At 40.5% G+C, this 19321-nt stretch overlaps 1 protein-coding gene across 1 annotated transcript; it reads left to right on the forward strand.

Moving 5' to 3' along the window:
• The first annotated feature begins 77 nt into the window (after positions 1 to 77).
• Positions 78 to 15859, forward strand: LOC140555814 (von Willebrand factor A domain-containing protein 7-like). Its single transcript, XM_072679132.1, has 15 exons — positions 78 to 81; positions 829 to 1034; positions 3709 to 3981; positions 4546 to 4639; positions 4718 to 4843; positions 5919 to 6105; positions 6951 to 7123; positions 7236 to 7345; positions 7874 to 7990; positions 10611 to 10784; positions 11050 to 11182; positions 11925 to 12077; positions 12726 to 12818; positions 13475 to 13740; positions 15482 to 15859. Exons 1-15 carry the CDS (start codon positions 78 to 80, stop codon positions 15857 to 15859), a joined length of 2487 nt encoding a protein of 828 aa, XP_072535233.1.
• Positions 15860 to 19321: the final 3462 nt, after the last annotated feature.

Below are 19321 nucleotides of genomic sequence, written 5' to 3' on the forward strand. Positions count from 1 at the left end.
AGAGAGAGAGAGAGAGACAAAGAGAGATTAAATGCAAGGGAAGAGAAAATAGCAAGGTGGGTGATTTGAGAGCACCCATGGGTGCCCCCTCCCCTCAGCTAACACAGTCTTGGTCACAGTACTGATGTTTTTATGTAAACAAGATCAAAATCAAAAGGATCAAATGCATGGCTTCTCCTTCATCATATTAAAATTACAGATACCCAGGCTTCTCTGATTGGTCGCTAAAGCATATCAAAGCTTGACGCTAATCACTAAATAGAAAACCATTGGATAGAATCCGTCACGCCGGCTGCATCAGTGGAGTCTAATGATCTCGCTCCACTCTGGTGCTCCGACAGCTTATCTAGTAGCCAGATCAAATAGTTCAATAAGAATTAATTAATGTTCATTTCTTTTTCAAAGTTTCACCATTGTTCTAAGTAAACTCAGTTAGTTTACAACTGTCATGTATTTATTAATAACTGGTACATACATAACTGGTTCTTTACTGTAAATGATGTGATGGTGATTAGTGTGCTGTTAACAAGCCGGTCATAACTATTACACAACTGCCTCTTATTGTTCTCTGTTCTTACTATAGTCTATAGTGTTTATAGTTTGGTTGAGGCAAATACACATAAAAACATGTTCGGCATAGAGCAACTAAGCACCGACAGCTAGCAAAGAGGCTAATCAGATGCTATATTAGACTTAAAATTCAAGGTTTCCCCTAACAATGAAAAAATAATGACATTTATTAAAATGGAAATGAACCCTCCCAGACTTGATATCAGCACAATGGAGATCTTCATGTTGAGACTAATTGTCTTTTCTGGTCTTTTCCAGGTGCTCCAATCATGTTCCCAAGCCTCATCTGCAGCGTGTTCGCTCTGCTCTCCCTCGCTGCTCAGACGAGGATTCAGGCTTTTAAAATAACAAATTCTGATTCCTTTAACACCACCCATCAGAACATCACCCTCAGCGCTATTCTTCAGAAATCAGCAGAGGTGTGTCAGACCGTCGTTCTAAAGCAGGGAGGAAACTTCGTTCAGGTAAGACGACATGATCAGGACAAAGAGCAGCGCTTACCTCTGCATGCTGGACTCAGTGCAGAGCTCAGAACATAAAGCCAGGAGTCTTTCTGGGAAATATCAGTGAAAATACTGACTATCTGTGACCCCAGTGTGAGTGTAGAGTAATGGTAATTTACACAGCACTGTAATTGTGCAGCCAATGTTAATTCCTATGACACCTATGGAATTCCTATGGAAATTCATGATTAGACAGGACAGGCTCTGAGCCACCTTATACATTTATCATATTTCAGAAGTCAATTATGATTGATAAAGAATGCTGTAATCAGTCTTCATCTAGCTCTGGAACACAACTCCATGACCTCGGCTTCAGTAAATATCATTGTTTTCATAATATCATTGTTTTCATAAACGTAGGGAATGTCAGGAATGAGGAAAGCAGCTGCATCTCACTGGGCAACTCACAAACCATGATACTTCCACTGAACCAACTCTGAAAGTATTTATAATAAACAATAAACCAACAGACAGGTTACACACACTGCCTGTTTATCTGGTTTCATCTTCACTATTATTTCTTAGGGTACACTCATGTAACCGGCCTTAGGCCAAGGGGAAACTGGGTCACATACAAAAACACATACTCATACAAAAATTCCGGTTTCCCTTATTAAAAAGAAAGAGAAATGGACACAGATGTTGAGACGAGGATAATGGCATTAACTTATTCAAACATACAAAATATTTCAAATAGAATCAACAAAAGAAATTAATAGGTACCTTAGAAATGAGCAAAATGCCCAAAAAAAGACAGACACAGGGAAATATAGACTAAATAAGGACTGAAGTCACAAAACAAGAAAAATAATGAAAATAAATCAACAAAAACAAAAACAAATCATCATATGTTCCATATCAGACAGACTGGCAGTGCAAGCAAAAAGCCATCGTCTCAATCTAAAAGACATCCAAATGATAAAACGTTCAAATAAGCACCGCCGTCTGGAAACCGAGCACACTATCCTAAAACCCTCATTTGAACTTGTGTGGCTAAGCTATGGCTAATGCTTCTATCACAACACAATAAAAGCAACAGTATAAACATGTTACTGCCATAAAATACCATTTAAAACGAGTAAACAGGTCAACGATAGATCAAACACCTAAAAAGAGAACCAGACACCGCTGTTGAGATCAGAACACAGTTCCCCATGTAGTGACCCCCTTACATTCACACCTACCTGGTTTGGTCCAAAATTCGGTCTGACCCAAAGAGGTGATCTCAGCCCAAATCAACTGAACCATTGGTCTGTTGGTCATTGGTCCACTGCAAGATCAGTCTCAATCAGTTCTGATCATGGAGGATACCCAAGGAATGCTTACAAGCTAGACTGAGCCCAGTTTTCTCAGCATGGTTGGTGGTTAGTGTGGTGTAACAGATAGCATCACTACCTGCCAGTAAGCTACAACACCAGGGTGGAGACTAGGGTTTGATTCCCGGGCTGGGTGACTGTGCTGCGCTACACCAATAAGAGTCCCTGGGCAAGACTCCCAACACTACATTGGCCCACCTGTGTAATACGAGTAACATTGTAAGTCAGCTAAATGCCATAAATGTAAATGTTAGCTAACCATCCTTGGGGCCTTAGAACCGTTTGGTGGGAGGGCTTAATGACATACGGATCTTCTGATTGGTTTCACATTTGTGTCAACTTCATGAGCAAGCCCCAGGTTCTACAAAAATGGAGAGACCTTAACTTGGTCTATGAGGCTAATGTAGCTAACACAGCAGCAGAGGAGAACGGTACGACACGGCCTTGGTATCCATTGGGCCCTGCGGCTGGCTTGTTTGGAGGGTAAGAACACCTGTTTGGAAGGAAGTTGAGGCAGGCTATTGAAACAAACATTAAACAACAGAAGAAAAAAAATGGAACTAGTGTTGCGCCAAAATCCGACCCCCTTTGCACGTCACGCAGCAGTATAGGCACTGCAGATAACACTGCAGATTCCTGTATCTACTGTAACTGTCGATCAACCCTTCCTCATTCTGCTGCATGGTGCACTCGAAAGAAGTCTGATTCTAAGACTTCTAATCAATGGCTCTGTCCCAATACTCGCAATTGCACCATCACAGCCCTCGTTTGCGTGTGCCAGCTGGAGTGTAAGGCTGTAGGGTGTCACGTTTCTTTATACTTTCCCAGCAAGGGCGCTCATGAGTGCCCCCAGTGTGCCCCTCTCATAAGTACACATCACATCACACTTCCAAGAAGGCAATTACCCATGTTCCACTGCGATTCTGTGACCTTCCAGGCGAATAATAGAGAAAACGAAACTCTAACGATGGCGATGGCCTTAAATGCTCATGTCCCTTTTACCCACCCTTCCACAACTTCATAAAAGTGCACTTTCGAGGGGAGCTTAGGGCAAGAAATGAAACAAGGGGTCTGTCAAGTATAGGGAGACAAAGCCCATGTAGCCTAAAACTAACTGGCCCAACTGTGTTCATTAAACCTTGGTCCGGACATTCAGGTGTAAAGACGTCCTCTGTCTGATCTCTGCTTCTGAAGCTCTGAGATGCTGTGCTGATATTGTCTACAGTTGATGATTGTTTCTAATTATCGCTGCAATCTGCATCTGTAAAGTTTCCACAGTGAACCATCATCAGAATACAGGGTTTCCTGTTTTTCCACAGCTAAGGTCCCTCACTGAGGTGTCCGTGGCGGCAGCTTGCCTCTCCCCTGCCTCAGCCGCAACGCTAAAGTCCGCCATCAGTGAGATCCAACTCAGGAACGCCAGGGTGGACATCAGGTACATCACTGATTCAAAGTATCATTTTGATGATGAGAGCTTCGAGGAAGGCCGCAACCTCATCACGCAGGGAGTGTCGTTGGTGAAGGCCTGCCTAAAGCTGAAGAACTACGAGTCTGCAAGACTTCAGCTGGGGGAGACCCTGCACACTCTACAGGTAGCAGCATGATCAGGCAACCTGGTTAAAGAAGCGCCAACATACATTCACAGCAAAAGCACTGAACCACACTGAACACTCACTGGCCACTTTATTAGAAACAGGCTTGTAGCCCCACTATGCAAATCACTGTAGGATACAGTAAGATTACTGACTGCTGCTGTACAGTATATACTGGTTTCTGACCACAGGACCACTGTGGTGACCAACCTAAGCCTAACCTTAACCCTAACCCCTAACCCTAACTTTAACCCCTAACCCTAACTTTAACCCCTAACCCTAACCTAACCCCTAACCCTAATCTAACCCCTAACCCTAACCCTAACCCTAACCCTAACCCTAACCCTAACCTAACCCTAACCTAACCCCTAACCCCTAACCCTAACCTAACCTAACCTAACCTAACCCTAACCCTAACCCTAACCCCTAACCTAACCCTAACCCTAACCCCTAACCCCTAACCCTAACTCTAACCCTAACTCTAACCCTAACCCTAACTTAACCCTAACTTAACCCTAACTCTAACCCTACTTGACTAACACTGCTTTCATGCTGGTTTTGAAGGATTTCTACAGTCACAGTAACTGGATCGAGCTGGGGAACAGATCTCCATACGCAAACCTCATTAATCCAAACCTGCCTCTTGAAAACCTTGCAGGTAAAAAAAAAATGCAGAAATGCAAATGCGATATTCCATATTCATAAACGCCAATAAAACATCTCATGTTTGGTTTAGACAAGAAGACGCCAACGTGCCAGAGCTGCATTACCGACTGCACAAACAACATCCTGAATACGATCATCAAGCAGAAGAAGCTGACGTCTGGATATTTCAGTTTGATCAGTATCTTCAAACCTGACGGTACAGGGCTGCTTCTCCATGTGGAATCCCACTGCAAAGTATACTGTCATACAGAAACTCACCAGTGGGATGCTTGTAGTATGTCAGTGCTAAGCGAAGAGAGTCTGGTTTAGTGGAGAATGCTGGTACAGAGCCGCCCCATAATCTTGGTCTGGCTACCGATTGTGTTCAAGCTCACAGTCAAACATAGGAAAGTGATGACATCGGTCTACTGAAAAAAACGTTATGCTAAAATCACACATATTCTTTTATCTTCTCCATTATTAGTCATTAGGCTTTCTTGCAAGCCATAGAATACCCTCAGGGTTCCTCTGTAGAAATGAGAAGATAAATACATTTACAGCATTTAGCTGACGCTCTTATCCAGAACGACTTACAAGGTTACTCGTATTACAGAGGTAGGCCAATGTAGGGTTAGGAGTCTTGCCCAAGGACTTGTATTGGTGTAGACCAGGAATCGAACCCTAGTCTCCCACATGCTGTGGTAGCTTACTGGCAGGTAGTGGTGTTATCTGTTGCACCACACCAACCACCGTCGAACAAAGCATAGCATAGACCAAAGACCTAGATTTAAGACTAGATTTAACGTGACTGTAGACGGTTTTCAATCCACCAGGTTTTTGAGATTTGTAAAAATGCGCATAAAAAAACATTATAAAAGGATTTTTACGCTAGGATGAGGAGAAAGGTAGAACCAAATTGCAAAAATAGCGTGATCCACAATGTTTTTGAATAAACGGTGATTCATCGAGTCGTAAGCATCTTCAGCACGACAGGTACCCCTCCATTAGGTTCAATCTTATCACGTAACATACAGTGTAAACACGACCACGACCAGCTACTGTTACGCTCATGCCTAGCTCTTCCCCACTACCCTCTACTTCACACAGGCATCCAGCTTGTATAAAGCAATGGCGACTCTCTTACCAGCCATTAGCCATCTTTAAAAGCTGGTTCTGATCTGTGTAAAGTGAGAATGCTTGGTTGATTTTTTGAATGGGATGGACGTCATCTTTTTATTTCCTTCTCCTGTTGATTGTTTGTTTGCTATGAATTTCTGACTTGAAATCAACAGGGAAGTGCAGCCATGGAGGAACTTTAGACATGACAAGCCGCATGGAGCCCACAGGAGGCATCAACAAAGACGACCCAGAGGCCTCCCACGGCAGCCTCCACCTAGTGGCAGCAGACGTGGCCACAGCTGCCTCCAAGGACCTTCTGGAGGGCATCAGGAGGTCAACAAATGACATTGAGTTCCTCAGGTAGCAGAGGAAGTGTTGAGGAACACTGTTTCATGTAGTTTACAATTAACAAAGGCTTATAACCCACTAATTAGCACGATGCTAGCTGTATGTGGAGGTGTTCAGTAATCTCTAATAGACCTGCTTATGTGGTTTGATACTGGATGACTCCCTGTTATCTAGAACATGGACTAAAGTAAGGACAGAAGGGGATTAATAAGCTTCCTTTCAATGCTGTGTAGCTACATTAGCGCTTTTATAATGCATTTACATTTTCACTCTTTACTGGTCTGTGTGTATACTGGTTTCTAATGCTGGGTTTGTGTGTGTATACTCACTTTGTACTGGTTTGTGTGTGTATACTGGTTTCTAATGCTGGATTTGTGTGTGTATACTCACTTTGTACTGGTTTGTGTGTGTATACTGGTTTCTAATGCTGGATTTGTGTGTGTATACTCACTTTGTACTGGTTTGTGTGTGTATACTGGTTTCTAATGCTGGGTTTATGTGTGTATACTCCCAGTATGTTCACTCTTTACTGGTCTGTGTGTATACTGGTTTCCAATGCTGGGTTTGTGTGTGTATACTCACTTTTTACTGGTCTGTGTGTGTATACTGGTTTCTAATAATGGGTGTGTGTACTCCCAGTATACTCACTATGTCCTGTGTATAAATACAGTATGTGTGTGTGTGTGTGTGTGTGTGTGTGTGTGTGTGTGAGTGTGTGTGTGTGTGTGTGTGTGTGTGTGTGTGTTTTATGTTCATGTCCATTAATGATCAGATTATCAGACGGACTGAGACGTGTTTAAAAGCTTCTTCACAATCCGTTCATCATCATCATCATCTTCTTCTTCTTCATCTGCCAGACTGATGGGAATCTCGTCCTCATCCTCGGTGCTCTGTATCGTGATTGACACCTCAGCGAGCATGGCCGATGAAATCGCTGAAGTCAAGCGTGTCACCTCCTTCATCATCGACAGTAGGCGGGGCACTGCAGATGCACCCTCCATCTACATCCTGGTTCCCTTCAACAGCACAAGTGAGCTGGTTTACCTGTGGTGCTCCTGTCTGTCTGTTCTATCAGTGATGTAGAGTGTGTAGAGTGTGTAGAGCGTATTTTTGCATTAATAAACTTCATGATTCACTTACAGATTTTGGACCCATGAACAAAACGACAGACCCTGATGAGTTTAAACGTCTAGTCAACGCTCTTTCAGCTTCTGGAGAAGGAGAGCTTAAAATGAGTCTCTCTGGACTTTGGGTATGGACACATAATTTATTATTACAGGCTGAGAGCAGATTTGAGCCTATTCTGTTTATTGTGCATAAATACATAAACCTTAATAGTAAACTACAGTCATTATTATTATTATTATTATTATTATTATTATTATTATTATTATTATTATTATTATTACTATTATTACTATTCTTTACTGCCAAATATTAAAATCACAGATTATTAAAACTACAAAGACATGGAAACTGAAAGTTGGATTTTCTCACATTTTATCACATGCCAAATTAATTGAATTGTTTATGAAGGGTGCGCTATCGAATATTCAGTTGCCAGTCATTTTGTCTCGCCCATTTCTGGAGCTCTGAGTGGAATTTGAGATTTGTCTCTTACAGTGGGAGTACAAAGGTCTATTGCAGCTGATCCTCTTTTCAGACTGTCTTCGTCCAGTTAAACCAGTTTCCAGTTCATGTGTGGATTTTAACGGATCAGATCAGATGGTGCACAAACCTTCACACACTCCCTCCTCACCACCCTGTCTCTCGCTCCCAGCTCGCCCTTGCAGGGGCGCCCACAGCGTCCGAGATCTTCGTCTTCACTAATTCCCCACCGATTGACTTTCTGAAGATCACCACAGTGCTGGCGCTGATCGAGAGCACCAAGTCTACGGCAAGTATTTCAGACACTGGATATCAGAGGGGAAAACATCTCTTCTCACCTGAGATGATGATGAGGATGAGGATGATGATGATGAGGATGATGATGTTTTTCTACACTGTCCCACACACACATCATATGCTAAAGTAACCAATCACTGTGTCACTCACAACTTAGCGTTTTCCAATAGGAGTTTCATGCAGAAGCAACATTCGAAACTGTTGACCAGTGTAGTATATTCATTATCTATGCAGATGTTCATAGACCTGAAGGAATGATACGGAGTTGAGGAATAATACAGTGAGGCCCATGGGTTAGACTTGGGAAAGGAGAGTGAGATCTATTCCCAGGCCTAATTTGGTAAAATGTATATGAACTGAACAAATATAGGAGCTTGTTCAGACTGGATGTACTTTCCAGTGTATGTGACAGGGATGTTAAGGGGTCCAGCTGTGTCTTCAGCACGTAGACCAGGTATGTTAAATAATGGTGGGGGCTGATTTATATCCCTTATGGATAAGATGCAGACATCCTGCATATGGGAACAGTACAACAACACATGACGTGCAGTAGGGTATAAAACGTGAGGTGCTCCTCTGTCTAGGGAGAGAGAGCAGAGGGGCACAGAGAATTGGCAGGCTCTCTCTCTCCACACTGAACTTTTGACTGGAATCAAATATTTAATTATTGCTACTGATAGACGGTGATCACGAGTCTCCTTTCCAAGAGAAGTCCTTCCAAGATCACCACCTCACCAATAATAAAGGGTCAGTGGAGCACTTATGCTCTGCTGTAAATCAGAATTAAGGTTAGGGTTAGGGTTACGGTTAAGATTGGGGTTGGGGTATAAGGTATAGGATATAGGGTTAATGCTAATGTTAAGGTTAAGGTTAGGGTTAGGGTTATGGTTAAGGTTGGGGGTAGGTATAAGGTTGGGGTTAGGTATAAGTTATAGGGTAAATGTTAATGTTAGGGTTAAGGCTAAGGTTGGGGTCAGGACATAAGGTATAGGGTGTAGAGTATAGGGTTAATGCTAATGTTAAAGTTGGGGTTAGGGTATAAGTTATAGGGTAAATGTTAATGTTAGGGTTAAGGCTAAGGTTGGGGTTAGGACATAAGGTATAGGGTGTAGAGTATAGGGTTAATGTTAATGTTAGGGTTAAGGCTAAGGTTGGGGTTAGGACATAAGGTATAGGGTGTAGAGTATAGGGTTAATGTTAATGTTAAGGTTAAGGCTAAGGTTGGGGTTAGGACATAAGGTATAGGGTATAGGGTATAGGGTATAGGGTTAATGTTAATGTTAAGTTTGGGGTTAGGGTATAAGTTATAGGGTAAATGTTAATGTTAGGGTTAAGGCTAAGGTTGGGGTTAGGACATAAGGTATAGGGTATAGGGTATAGGGTTAATGCTAATGTTAAGGTTGGGGTTAGGGTATAAGGTAAATGTTAATGTTAGGGTTAAGGCTAAGGTTGGGGTTAGGACATAAGGTATAGGGTATAGGGTTAATGTTAAGGTTAAGGTTAAGGTTAGGGTTAAGGTTGGGGTTAGATATAAGGTATAGGGTAAATGTTAATGTTGAGGTTGGGATTAGGACATAAGGTATAGGGTATAGGGTTAATGTTAATGTTAATGTTAATGTTAATGTTAAGGTTAAGGTTAAGGTTAAGGTTAAGGTTGGGGTTAGGGTATAGGGTATAGGGTATAGTCTATAGGGTTAAGGTTAAGGTTGGGGTTAGGGTATAGAGTATAGAGTATAGGGTATAGGGTATAGTCTATAGGGTTAAGGTTGGGGTTAGAATATAAGGTATAGGGTTAATTTGAAGTTTAAGGTTAAGGTTTAAGGTATAGGGTTAATGTTAATGTTAAGGTTGGGGTTAAGGTTTAAGGTATAGGGTTAATGTTAATGTTAAGGCTGGGGTTAAGGTTTAAGGTATAGGGCTAATGTTAAGGTTGGGGTTGGGGTTAAGGTATAAGCTATATGGTATAGGGCTAATATTAAGGTTGGGGTTGGGGTTAGGGTATAAGGTATAGGGTAAATGTTAATGTTAGGGTTAAGGCTAAGGTTGGGGTTAGGACATAAGGTATAGGGTATAGGGTATAGGGTTAATGTTAATGTTAAGGTTGGGTTAAGGTTTAAGGTATAGGGTTAATGTTAATGTTAAGGTTGGGGTTAAGGTTAAGGTTGGTGTTAGAATAAAAGGTACCAGACTGGACCAGACAGTCCTAATCAGGATTAAGCCTATCTAATGAAGTTTATCATATCCAGTCAAATCCTGTTATCAGTCCTGTTATATTCTTCCACACTGATCAACGAGATGCCAACAACAGCCAACACTCTCAAACTCTACTGTTTACCAGTAGTCCAGCATCCGAAGTTTGGGAAGTGAGAAGTGTTCAGTGTTTAAAAACAATGGAAACAATTGTAAACTTTAAAGAGTAAAACCACTTTGATGTAGGATAGAAATTGAGTTTATTATGTAAATGATTTGTGGTAGAAATGATCAAACCCTGTTTCTCAGAGCAGATTAACCCAAATCTAGACTCAGAGCAGTTTCCAAAGCTAATCACAAGCAACCAGCATCTCAGTTTAACCCCACACATCATATCTGTGTGTCATTTGTTTGCCAAACAGGTGAACTTTATGCTGACCAATCCTCTGACCAACACATCCCTCGGCATCTTGAACCCTCTGAACCTGCTGTACAAGACTTCAGCCCTGGCTTCAGGTGGACAGATCATTGAGGTCTCCAAAGAGCTGCTAGCCAACACCAGCAGCCTCATTACTAACTCCACCGTCTCTAGTCTGGTAAACACACTGCCCGACCCACAACACACTCCAGAACTGTTTAGTAGGACGGTTCTGAATTCTGTTCTGAGGTGTGTAGAGTATTTACTCTTCAGCAGGACTCTGATTGGCTGCCATTCCTGCTGTTTAATCTTCTTTCTTCTTAATATCGTGATCTTTACTGATTTCTCTGCGTTTATCCTTTCTCTGATTGGATAAAACAGCAATACTGAAGTAGTGTACTTTTCTGTACTTTTCTGAATGCTCCTCCCCTTTGTTTCCACAGGTGACCATATTTCAGGCGGTAAGGAACAGCGGGGGAACAGAGCTCTTCACCTTTGTGGTGGACTCCACTGTGCGAAACCTGACCTTCTACATCACGGGGAATCCACTGCTGTTCTCCATCACGGCTCCCTCTGGTGACTACATTCTTCTCTGCTGTTCTCAAACGGAAAGAGTTTAGCTAACACTGTAGGAGTCAGTTAAAAAGCTACCAGCTGCAGTGAGCTGGGTTTCTGTGTGAAATTTTACAACTCTGATTTCTTTACAATGAAAGCGAATAGAACTAGGCATTGGTTGCCATGACTACAACATCTAATATTTTATTTCCTATCCAAACCCACCAGTGAAGCTACATAAGTTTTATATTGGAATGATGATGATGATGATAAAGGTAAAACTAATGCAGTTTTCTTTAGGGACTACTTTCTGTAGCCACACTACACCCTGCAGCATGTATCCCTCCACCATTTTAATGATCTGATTTTAAAAGCAGGTTCTAGAGCCGAACTCTTCTCAGAACTCTGGTAGAACAGTGTCTCAGGCATCAGGCAGCGTCTTCATCACCATTAGGTGAAGAACTTTCTGTGAGGAGCTTTTATTAGAGCTTCAGACGTCTGCTTCCCTTCACCTCCACTGTAGAACCACAGCTCTGACTGGGGGAGCTTATCTAGAACCTCCACTGTAGAACCACCACTCTGACTGGGGGAGGTTATCTAGAACCGAACGTTTCACACTAAACCAAGCAAATCCACCAAACCCCCAGTGTGAAAAACACTGTTCATCTTAACTCTTTAATTATGCAGAGAATCCCCCTTTAACACAAAAAAAACGATGAAAAACAAACAAATGAACTCTTTTCTATTTCCGCTCTTTCCACAGGCCAGATTCAGACCAGTGTGCAGTCAGAGGGTCCTTTAGGGGTCATCCAGACTGTGGTCAACTTCTACACAGTGAGAATCAACACCTCCAGGCCAGAAGGACAGTGGTCCATCAACATCATCTCAGCTCTGTTCTACACTCTTAAAGTGACTGGTAATGCTCTCTCAAGAACCAGCTAACATGAGGTTGTATTTACCTCATTTTAAGACCAAATAATTAAATTAAGAAAAAAATCTAGGAACAATCTGTATTCTCCAAAAAATATGTTCTTAATTGTAATCTTAAGGTTATGGTGGCCTCGCACTCTAACATGATCAGTCTAAATGTTTGAATTCCTGGGAGGAATGTCTAATTTAACAGGATTAAAGGTGGAGATTGTTCTTCTGGGAAAATTCACTTACCTATTTTTACCAAAAATGTTAGAATGCTTAGTTTGATTCTGTTATTCTTAGATTTGACTCTAAAACATGCTGGTTTAGCTGAATATTGGACTATTAAAAATGTAATTTTGCATTATTTATGATAAGCTGGTAAATACAGCATAAAAAGACAATTAAGAGAGACCAGCATCTCAAGACTTTTAAAAAATCTTTCTTAAGATTCTTTAGAAATTATATATATATAATATTTGACAACTTCTTTGTGTTTATCTTTAAAAACATTTGTCTGATTTTTCTTAGAAAAACGTTTGCATTTCCGACCCCAAATGTAATTCAGAATGTCCTGATACATAAAACCACAGAATACAAAGAGGGTGTGCTTTCTTTAAAAATATTAAATGCAAAGTCTACTTTTTTCCAGGTAGAAGTCCAGTAAACTTCAAGTTTGATTTTGTGGAGGTTGTCAAGATCCCTCAACCAGGCTACTTTGTGTATAAAAGCAGACCTTCTGCAAGTAAGTCCACAATCACTATAAATTCTCACCATAGTTAAACAGTTAAGATGTGAACAGATGCAGTCAGAGGGGAGTTTGGTATGCAACGCTCGGTTCTAGATAACCTCCCCCAGTCAGAGCTGGAGTTCTACAGTGGAGGTTCTAGATAAGCTCCCCCAGTCAGAGCTGGAGTTCTACAGTGGAGGTGAGGGGAAGCAGACGTCTGAAGCTCTAATAAAAGCTCCTCACAGAAAGTTCTTCACCTAATGGTGATGAAGACGCTGCCTGATGCCTGAGACACTGTTCTACCAGAGTTCTGAGAAGAGTTTGGCTCTAGAACCTGCTTTTAAAATCAGATCATTAAAATGGTGGAGGGATACATGCTGCAGGGTGTAGTGCTGCTACAGAAAGTAGTCCCTAAAGAAAACTGGATTGGTTGAGATTCTCCACTATTTTACCTTCATCATCATCATCATCATCATCATCATTCCATATAAAACTCAGAAGACTCGTGTTGCTGCACTGGTGGGTTTGTATAGGAAATTAAATTTGCTGTATTTGGCCTGTAGTCATGATTGACACCTGCTTCCATTCACCATCACTGGAAGTCAGTAGGTTTCTATATAATGAACCACAATTTTACACCAAATCCACTGAATCACTTTTCCTGATGACAGGTGGAAATGCCAAGATGCTGGTGTCCTTGCTTGGCTCGGCATCAGGGTTGCTTAAAGAAGTGGCCCTGGTTGATGCGTCAAGCTCCTCCGGGGTCCACAAAGGCAATCTGGAGAACATGGGCAATGGAGACTATCTGGTGACGATGGCCACAGTGCCGAAGGGAGAATTTTACGTCCACGTCAACGGACAGTTCAACTCCTCCTCCACCTCAGTCTTCCAGAGACAGTCCCCCACCCAGCACAAAGCATCCATCATCTCCATCTCTGTGAGTCTCTAGTCCTTCACACCAAATACTACACTTCCCTAAGTCTCGCCATGCCCAGCTCCTCCCACACTATGCCATGCCCCCTCCCCCATCCTTCAGTTCTTTTAGGCGACTTCACTGACTAACTGGACATTGTCTGGTGTGGTTTTCCCGTTGAGAAAACCTCACGTATCTTACTCTGCAAAATCCAACCTTCTATCAGATGTTATCTGTTATCTTCTGATCTCATCTTCAATCAGTCTGCTGGAATGGACACTGGACATCTTCAGCAGACCTGTCCCAGTTTTGAAACCTTTCAAACTCGTCCTCCCTCACCTCTCACCTCAAACTGCACTGTCCCCACCACTATCTTGCTTCAACTATTGAGACCTTCCACCCACACCTTCTCCCACGTCTCTCCTATTCCTCTACGTTTGTTGTCCTCTGTCGTCAAGACTTGCACTATCCGTCCCACCTGCCCTGGGACGGTCAGATGTTCTGCACAAATACAGAAGCAAACTAAGGCTACGTTCACATTACCAGGCTGAAGTGACTCAAATCTGATTTCTTTGCCTTAATCTGACACAGATCTGATGTTTTCATACTTTCATATGTGGTTCTAGATTGGACACTTGTGAATTTGTGAGCATGCAACAAAAATGGATAGCTTTGACGTAATTTTCAGTCAGACCAGGCTCTGATTTCTATGAATGAAAAAAAAAGACCAAAATACCGGAAACTGAAGGTCTGATTACTGATTAAATCACTGATACAATCATGAATAGTTTGTATTATTGAGTTTCCAGCTTGTACTGATTACAGATCTCCACCTTGAAGGGCATCTTCCCCACTAACACGTCCACCCTCCTTCGCTTGTGGCATAACCTGCAAGCTGATTGGACCTTTGTGTTGAAAGGGACTTTATCCATAATCAGACGTCATGTTGGGCATTACAAACACTTCATGGATTACCCTATGATCAGTCATAAGCTGTTTCATAAGCAGATTGGTTTGCATTACAGACAGATACAGGTCACGAAAGCCAAATCTGATCCGATCTGAGCAAAAAATCAGATTTAGTTTTGAGAAGAGTTCGGCTCTAGAACCTGCTTTTAAAATCAGATCATTAAAATGGTGGAGGGATACATGCTGCAGGGTGTAGTGCGGCTACAGAAAGTAGTTCCTAAAGAGAACTGGATTAGTTGAGATTCTCTATTCACTATTTTACCACCATCATCATCATCATCATCATCATTGCACATAAAACTCAGAAGACTCGTATTTGGCCTGTAGTCATGATTGACACCTGCTTCTATTCACCGTCACTGGAAGTCAGTAGGTTGATCGGAAAAACTCAGAATTGGTTGATGAGGCCTGTAAAGTGAACGCAGCCTAAGACTGCCTGTGAGCCTCTGCCTCTACCGATCCGCCTCCTGTCTCCACTCCTCACATCAGACACTATCCTCTTCATCTCCGCCTACTCCTCTGACTCCTTTTCGTTAGATGGTGTCCTACAGCTTTTCACACCTCCACCCTTTTCAGGACAACCAGGATTGTGCCTAAATGTCTGACTTTGAGACATGGTGCAGGGTGGTTAGCGTATCTACCTTGTGTCTGTGATGGCAGTATAGCTCATATGTGCACCTTTATGACCCAGGTCTACGTCAAGCACAGCCCTTCATACCCCTCTCTCTCCCAGAAGCTTTCCTGACTCCGTTCCTGAAGATCTACATAAAGAGCTGTTCTCCATCTTCCTCCTCAGGTTCTGACAAACGGCACGTTGGTTCCAGGGCAGAGTTTTAAAGCTCTCTTCACCTTGACGACGAGCACCAACAGCAGAACTACCTACATCATCGTGGTCAGGAACAGCGCCCAGTACAACATGACGTATCTCCCCATCCTGCCGTCAACTGACACTGGTATTGCCGTCGGCTTCATGGAGCTCAGCGTCCCGGCTAACACTACAGGTGGCACAGAGGTCATCCTCACCATAGAGGCGGCGCAGCCGGGGTCAACCGACACCAACTACTCTTTCCTGAGGCTCGCCGTGTCCAGGGCAGTGGCGCCCCCTGCTGGCCTGTCTCTCAGTCTGTGGCTCAGTGCTCTAACTGTCCTCATCAGTCTCCTCAGCAACCAGTAGAGTTTTATTGGGTGGAGAGTCTCTGTCTGAGTCTCATCATTAGTCAGTCAGGTGACTGGTCTTTTCTTAATTTAGGAATGATCACAGTTGTGATGTTCTTTATAGTTTGAAATGTATGTTTCTAATATTACTAAAGTATTTGGAATATTCATTTCAAATATTTCTATAATTGAGCTCTGTTTAGTATATTAAAGATGTATATTAAAGATGTGATTTAAGACTAAGATTAAGATTAAAAATAACTTTTGCTTTGAGCTGTTTTCTCATTCTTATTGCATGAAATTACATTGAAATTCAAAAATGTGTTTCCCTCTCCTGTATTCTTTTAAATATAAATGTATTCACATAATTTTTCAGAAAATAAAATAAATAAATATGTTTTTTTTTATAAAATATAAATGTATTATTTAAAAAAAAGGTGGTTTTTCATTTTAGAAAATGTCAAAAACAAAAAACAGCTCAAAACAAAAGTTATTTTTAATCATAGTCTTAAATCACATCTTTAATATTAATTTACATAATGACTAAACAGAGTTAAATTATAGAAATATTTGAAATTAATATTTCACCTTAAATCAATTAGTTCAACTGGTTTCCTGTTAATAAATAAACTGCAGGTTAATTTACTGGAGGATGTTTTTTTTTCATTAAAAAAGAGATTTTATGATACTTTTAGTGTTATGTAGCATTTCTGTGTTTCTACCAATCTTTTGAATTATTATGCATGTGATTTTTGAAATAGGTGGAGACACACCATGACTCAATGGGATAGTCTGAAGGTACACCAGCAGGGGTTCAGACTGTTTTGCTCCCTGAGGCCTTTTTTCTCTTCATTTTCTCATTTATTTTTCATTTACATTAATCAGTTATATAATTATCAGCAGATCATTTTAGATGTATTAGAATTTATTTTGTCACATTTTCATCTTTCATCTTGTTGGTTTGGCGCAACAGATAACACCACTACCTGCCATTGAGCTACCACACTATGTGGCAGTCCAGGGTTCGATTCCTGGTCTGACTATACTGCGCTGCACCAATAAGACTCATTGGGGAAGACACTGGCCCGCCTTTGTTGTATGAGTAACCTTGAGTTCACTGCTCTGGATACGAGTGTCAGTTAAATGTCTGACCACTTTTCAAATAAACCTGACAAAGGCAATCACAGCCGGTTTGGACTGAATTCTTAAAAGCTCTTAATCCAGCTCTTTCCCGGCCTGGTTTAAATGCTCGAGAGTTGTTTCTCTGAAGGGAAGAACAATGAATTGGCTGTTGCCAGCTTATGATCCACTGCACCGTTATCATATTTACTGAAGCAGTTCAATTATTGTGAAATAATATCAGTACCTGTAGTATCCTGCAGGTGTCTCTCTATTGGCAATGATTTATGCTTAGACAGCGTGTAGATCAGGGTTGGGGAATTGAGAGCTGGAGTTTGCTGGAGTTTCCTGCTTTAACACACTGACAGTTAACAGCTGAGCTCAGTCAGTTATTCTGGAGCAAGAAAAACACAAAACTGTACCTGTACTGATTTTACTTGTGAATTTGGAGAAATATCACCTGCATAGTTTTCATCAGTACATACAGCCCTCCTATATCTATAGCCAATCAAAAGTTATAGCCCACCTTTAAAAATAAATAAATAATTACATATGTACATACAGAAGTTCCTCAAAACAGAGCTACACAACTTGTTTACTCGTTTAGCACCGCTAATTTCCATCATTAAGATAGCAGTGGTGTAAATTTACAGTTTACAGCAGCTTTTTTTTTTACACAATATAGTGGTGATACGTGGAGGCCTTTTACGAGCTGTTTTTCTGAATTCTCACTTCTAGATTGATCTGATAATGTCAGAGTGACTTGACTTGACGTGATCTGACAGTGATGATAGATCTGTGAAAAGACTCAGTGGAGCATGGAAAGAAAGCAAAAGTAGAAATGTAGATTAACAGAAAAACATTCCTTATGTTAACTTATGTTCCTCAGATCAGGTTTTGGAACATTTTTCAAAGGCAGGTGAAAATTATTTGCATTAAAAAGGTAAGCACACCCCGAGGAGGACCTCCTCCACTAACGTCCAATTTAAAGGAGCTTTTAGGATTTACTCAGACTTTGCCCCAATTCTTCACTGAATTACAGATTAAAACAGCAGCTTTTAATTCCTCAGGTAAGAAATGTAGTTTACAGTAGTTTATGTGAAACTACTGTAATAATATTGATATTTATACACTCAGTATTAAAGGGTTTCCACAGCAAAATGTTTTGCCTTTCAGTTTTTGACTCTTGTCAACAATTGTGGTAATTTTATTCCGCTGTTGACATGAAACATTCGGGACTATCCAATTTTGCTGCTCCTTATTTTTTTAATTAAATAATAATACAAAAAAAACAATAAAATAAAAATGCTCTAAAATGACTTGGAACCAAATATTTTCACATTGACTTCCACTGTTTTTTCTTTCTCCTGTAAAGTTACTAATGTGGAGATATGAGGTTTTGAGTGGCAACAAAGATATATCATATTCATATTCAAATAATGAATATGTGAATGTTAAAGTAAATGGAATTAGTATTTCTGTTTTATATTTATTATAATTATAATTTATTTTTTTTCACAGTAAAGTGCACAGTTTTATACCAGTACTTTAAAACTGAAAACTGCAGCTTTTCCTAATAACAATTCAGTTTTTGTCCATTTATAAAATGTTTTACATATTAATACCTCTACCTTTACGTTTTAGGACACTGTAGCTGATGAAACAACAGAGGTAAAGTATATTCTGTTAGAATAGTAGTTTAAACTTGACCAGAGTAAGTTTTAAGCAGATCTATTCATTTTTTAACAAACACATTTTTTACTGTAATAATTTTAGAAATGTAACTAAACAGCAGATTCCTGGCTGATCATACTTATGAAAATCAAATTTTTTGAATAATTAAGGGGTCACTCTCAATCTCTACATGTATGGCAGCCATTTCATTCCAGGTATTCTGTCAGACAAAGCTGAGCTACTTGTATTTCAACCAACAGCAAAGTGAAAGCATGCCAAGATATGAAAGTTATGATTGGCAGTCAAGGGTTCTCTTTTAACTTTAAATTCTCTCAAAATTAAACCATTAATATTGTGTTGTGTAAATATTATTAATATTTATTGTATTAATTGTATAAGCTTTAAAAGCACTGAATAATTTTATTATTTTGTAATATCTACAAATAAATGCTGTAAATAGAAATATTTGTATTTGGAATCGTGGAGAAATGCTGTCAATGGTTTATAGATTAAATGTTCAAGTTAACTCTTAACTCTGTATGCTCCCTCACTTCCTGATTTACATTATGATCACACATCATGATTTACATTAGTCTCATATAATAGAATCCTGAGAGACTCACAACATATGCTAAACTTTCATAAATGGCTATAGAATAAAATATTATAGAATAAAATATTATAGTAA

This window comes from Salminus brasiliensis, chromosome 5, assembly GCF_030463535.1.
Source record: "Salminus brasiliensis chromosome 5, fSalBra1.hap2, whole genome shotgun sequence".
NCBI classification, from domain to species: Eukaryota; Metazoa; Chordata; class Actinopteri; order Characiformes; family Bryconidae; genus Salminus; species Salminus brasiliensis.

Excerpts from the sequence above, each read along its gene's own strand:
- LOC140555814 (XM_072679132.1), top strand. Across the intron at positions 10,785-11,049 it reads ACTCCACCGTCTCTAGTCTG|GTGACCATATTTCAGGCGGT; the intron begins GTAAACACACTG and ends TTGTTTCCACAG. Across the intron at positions 12,819-13,474 it reads TAAAAGCAGACCTTCTGCAA|GTGGAAATGCCAAGATGCTG; the intron begins GTAAGTCCACAA and ends TCCTGATGACAG.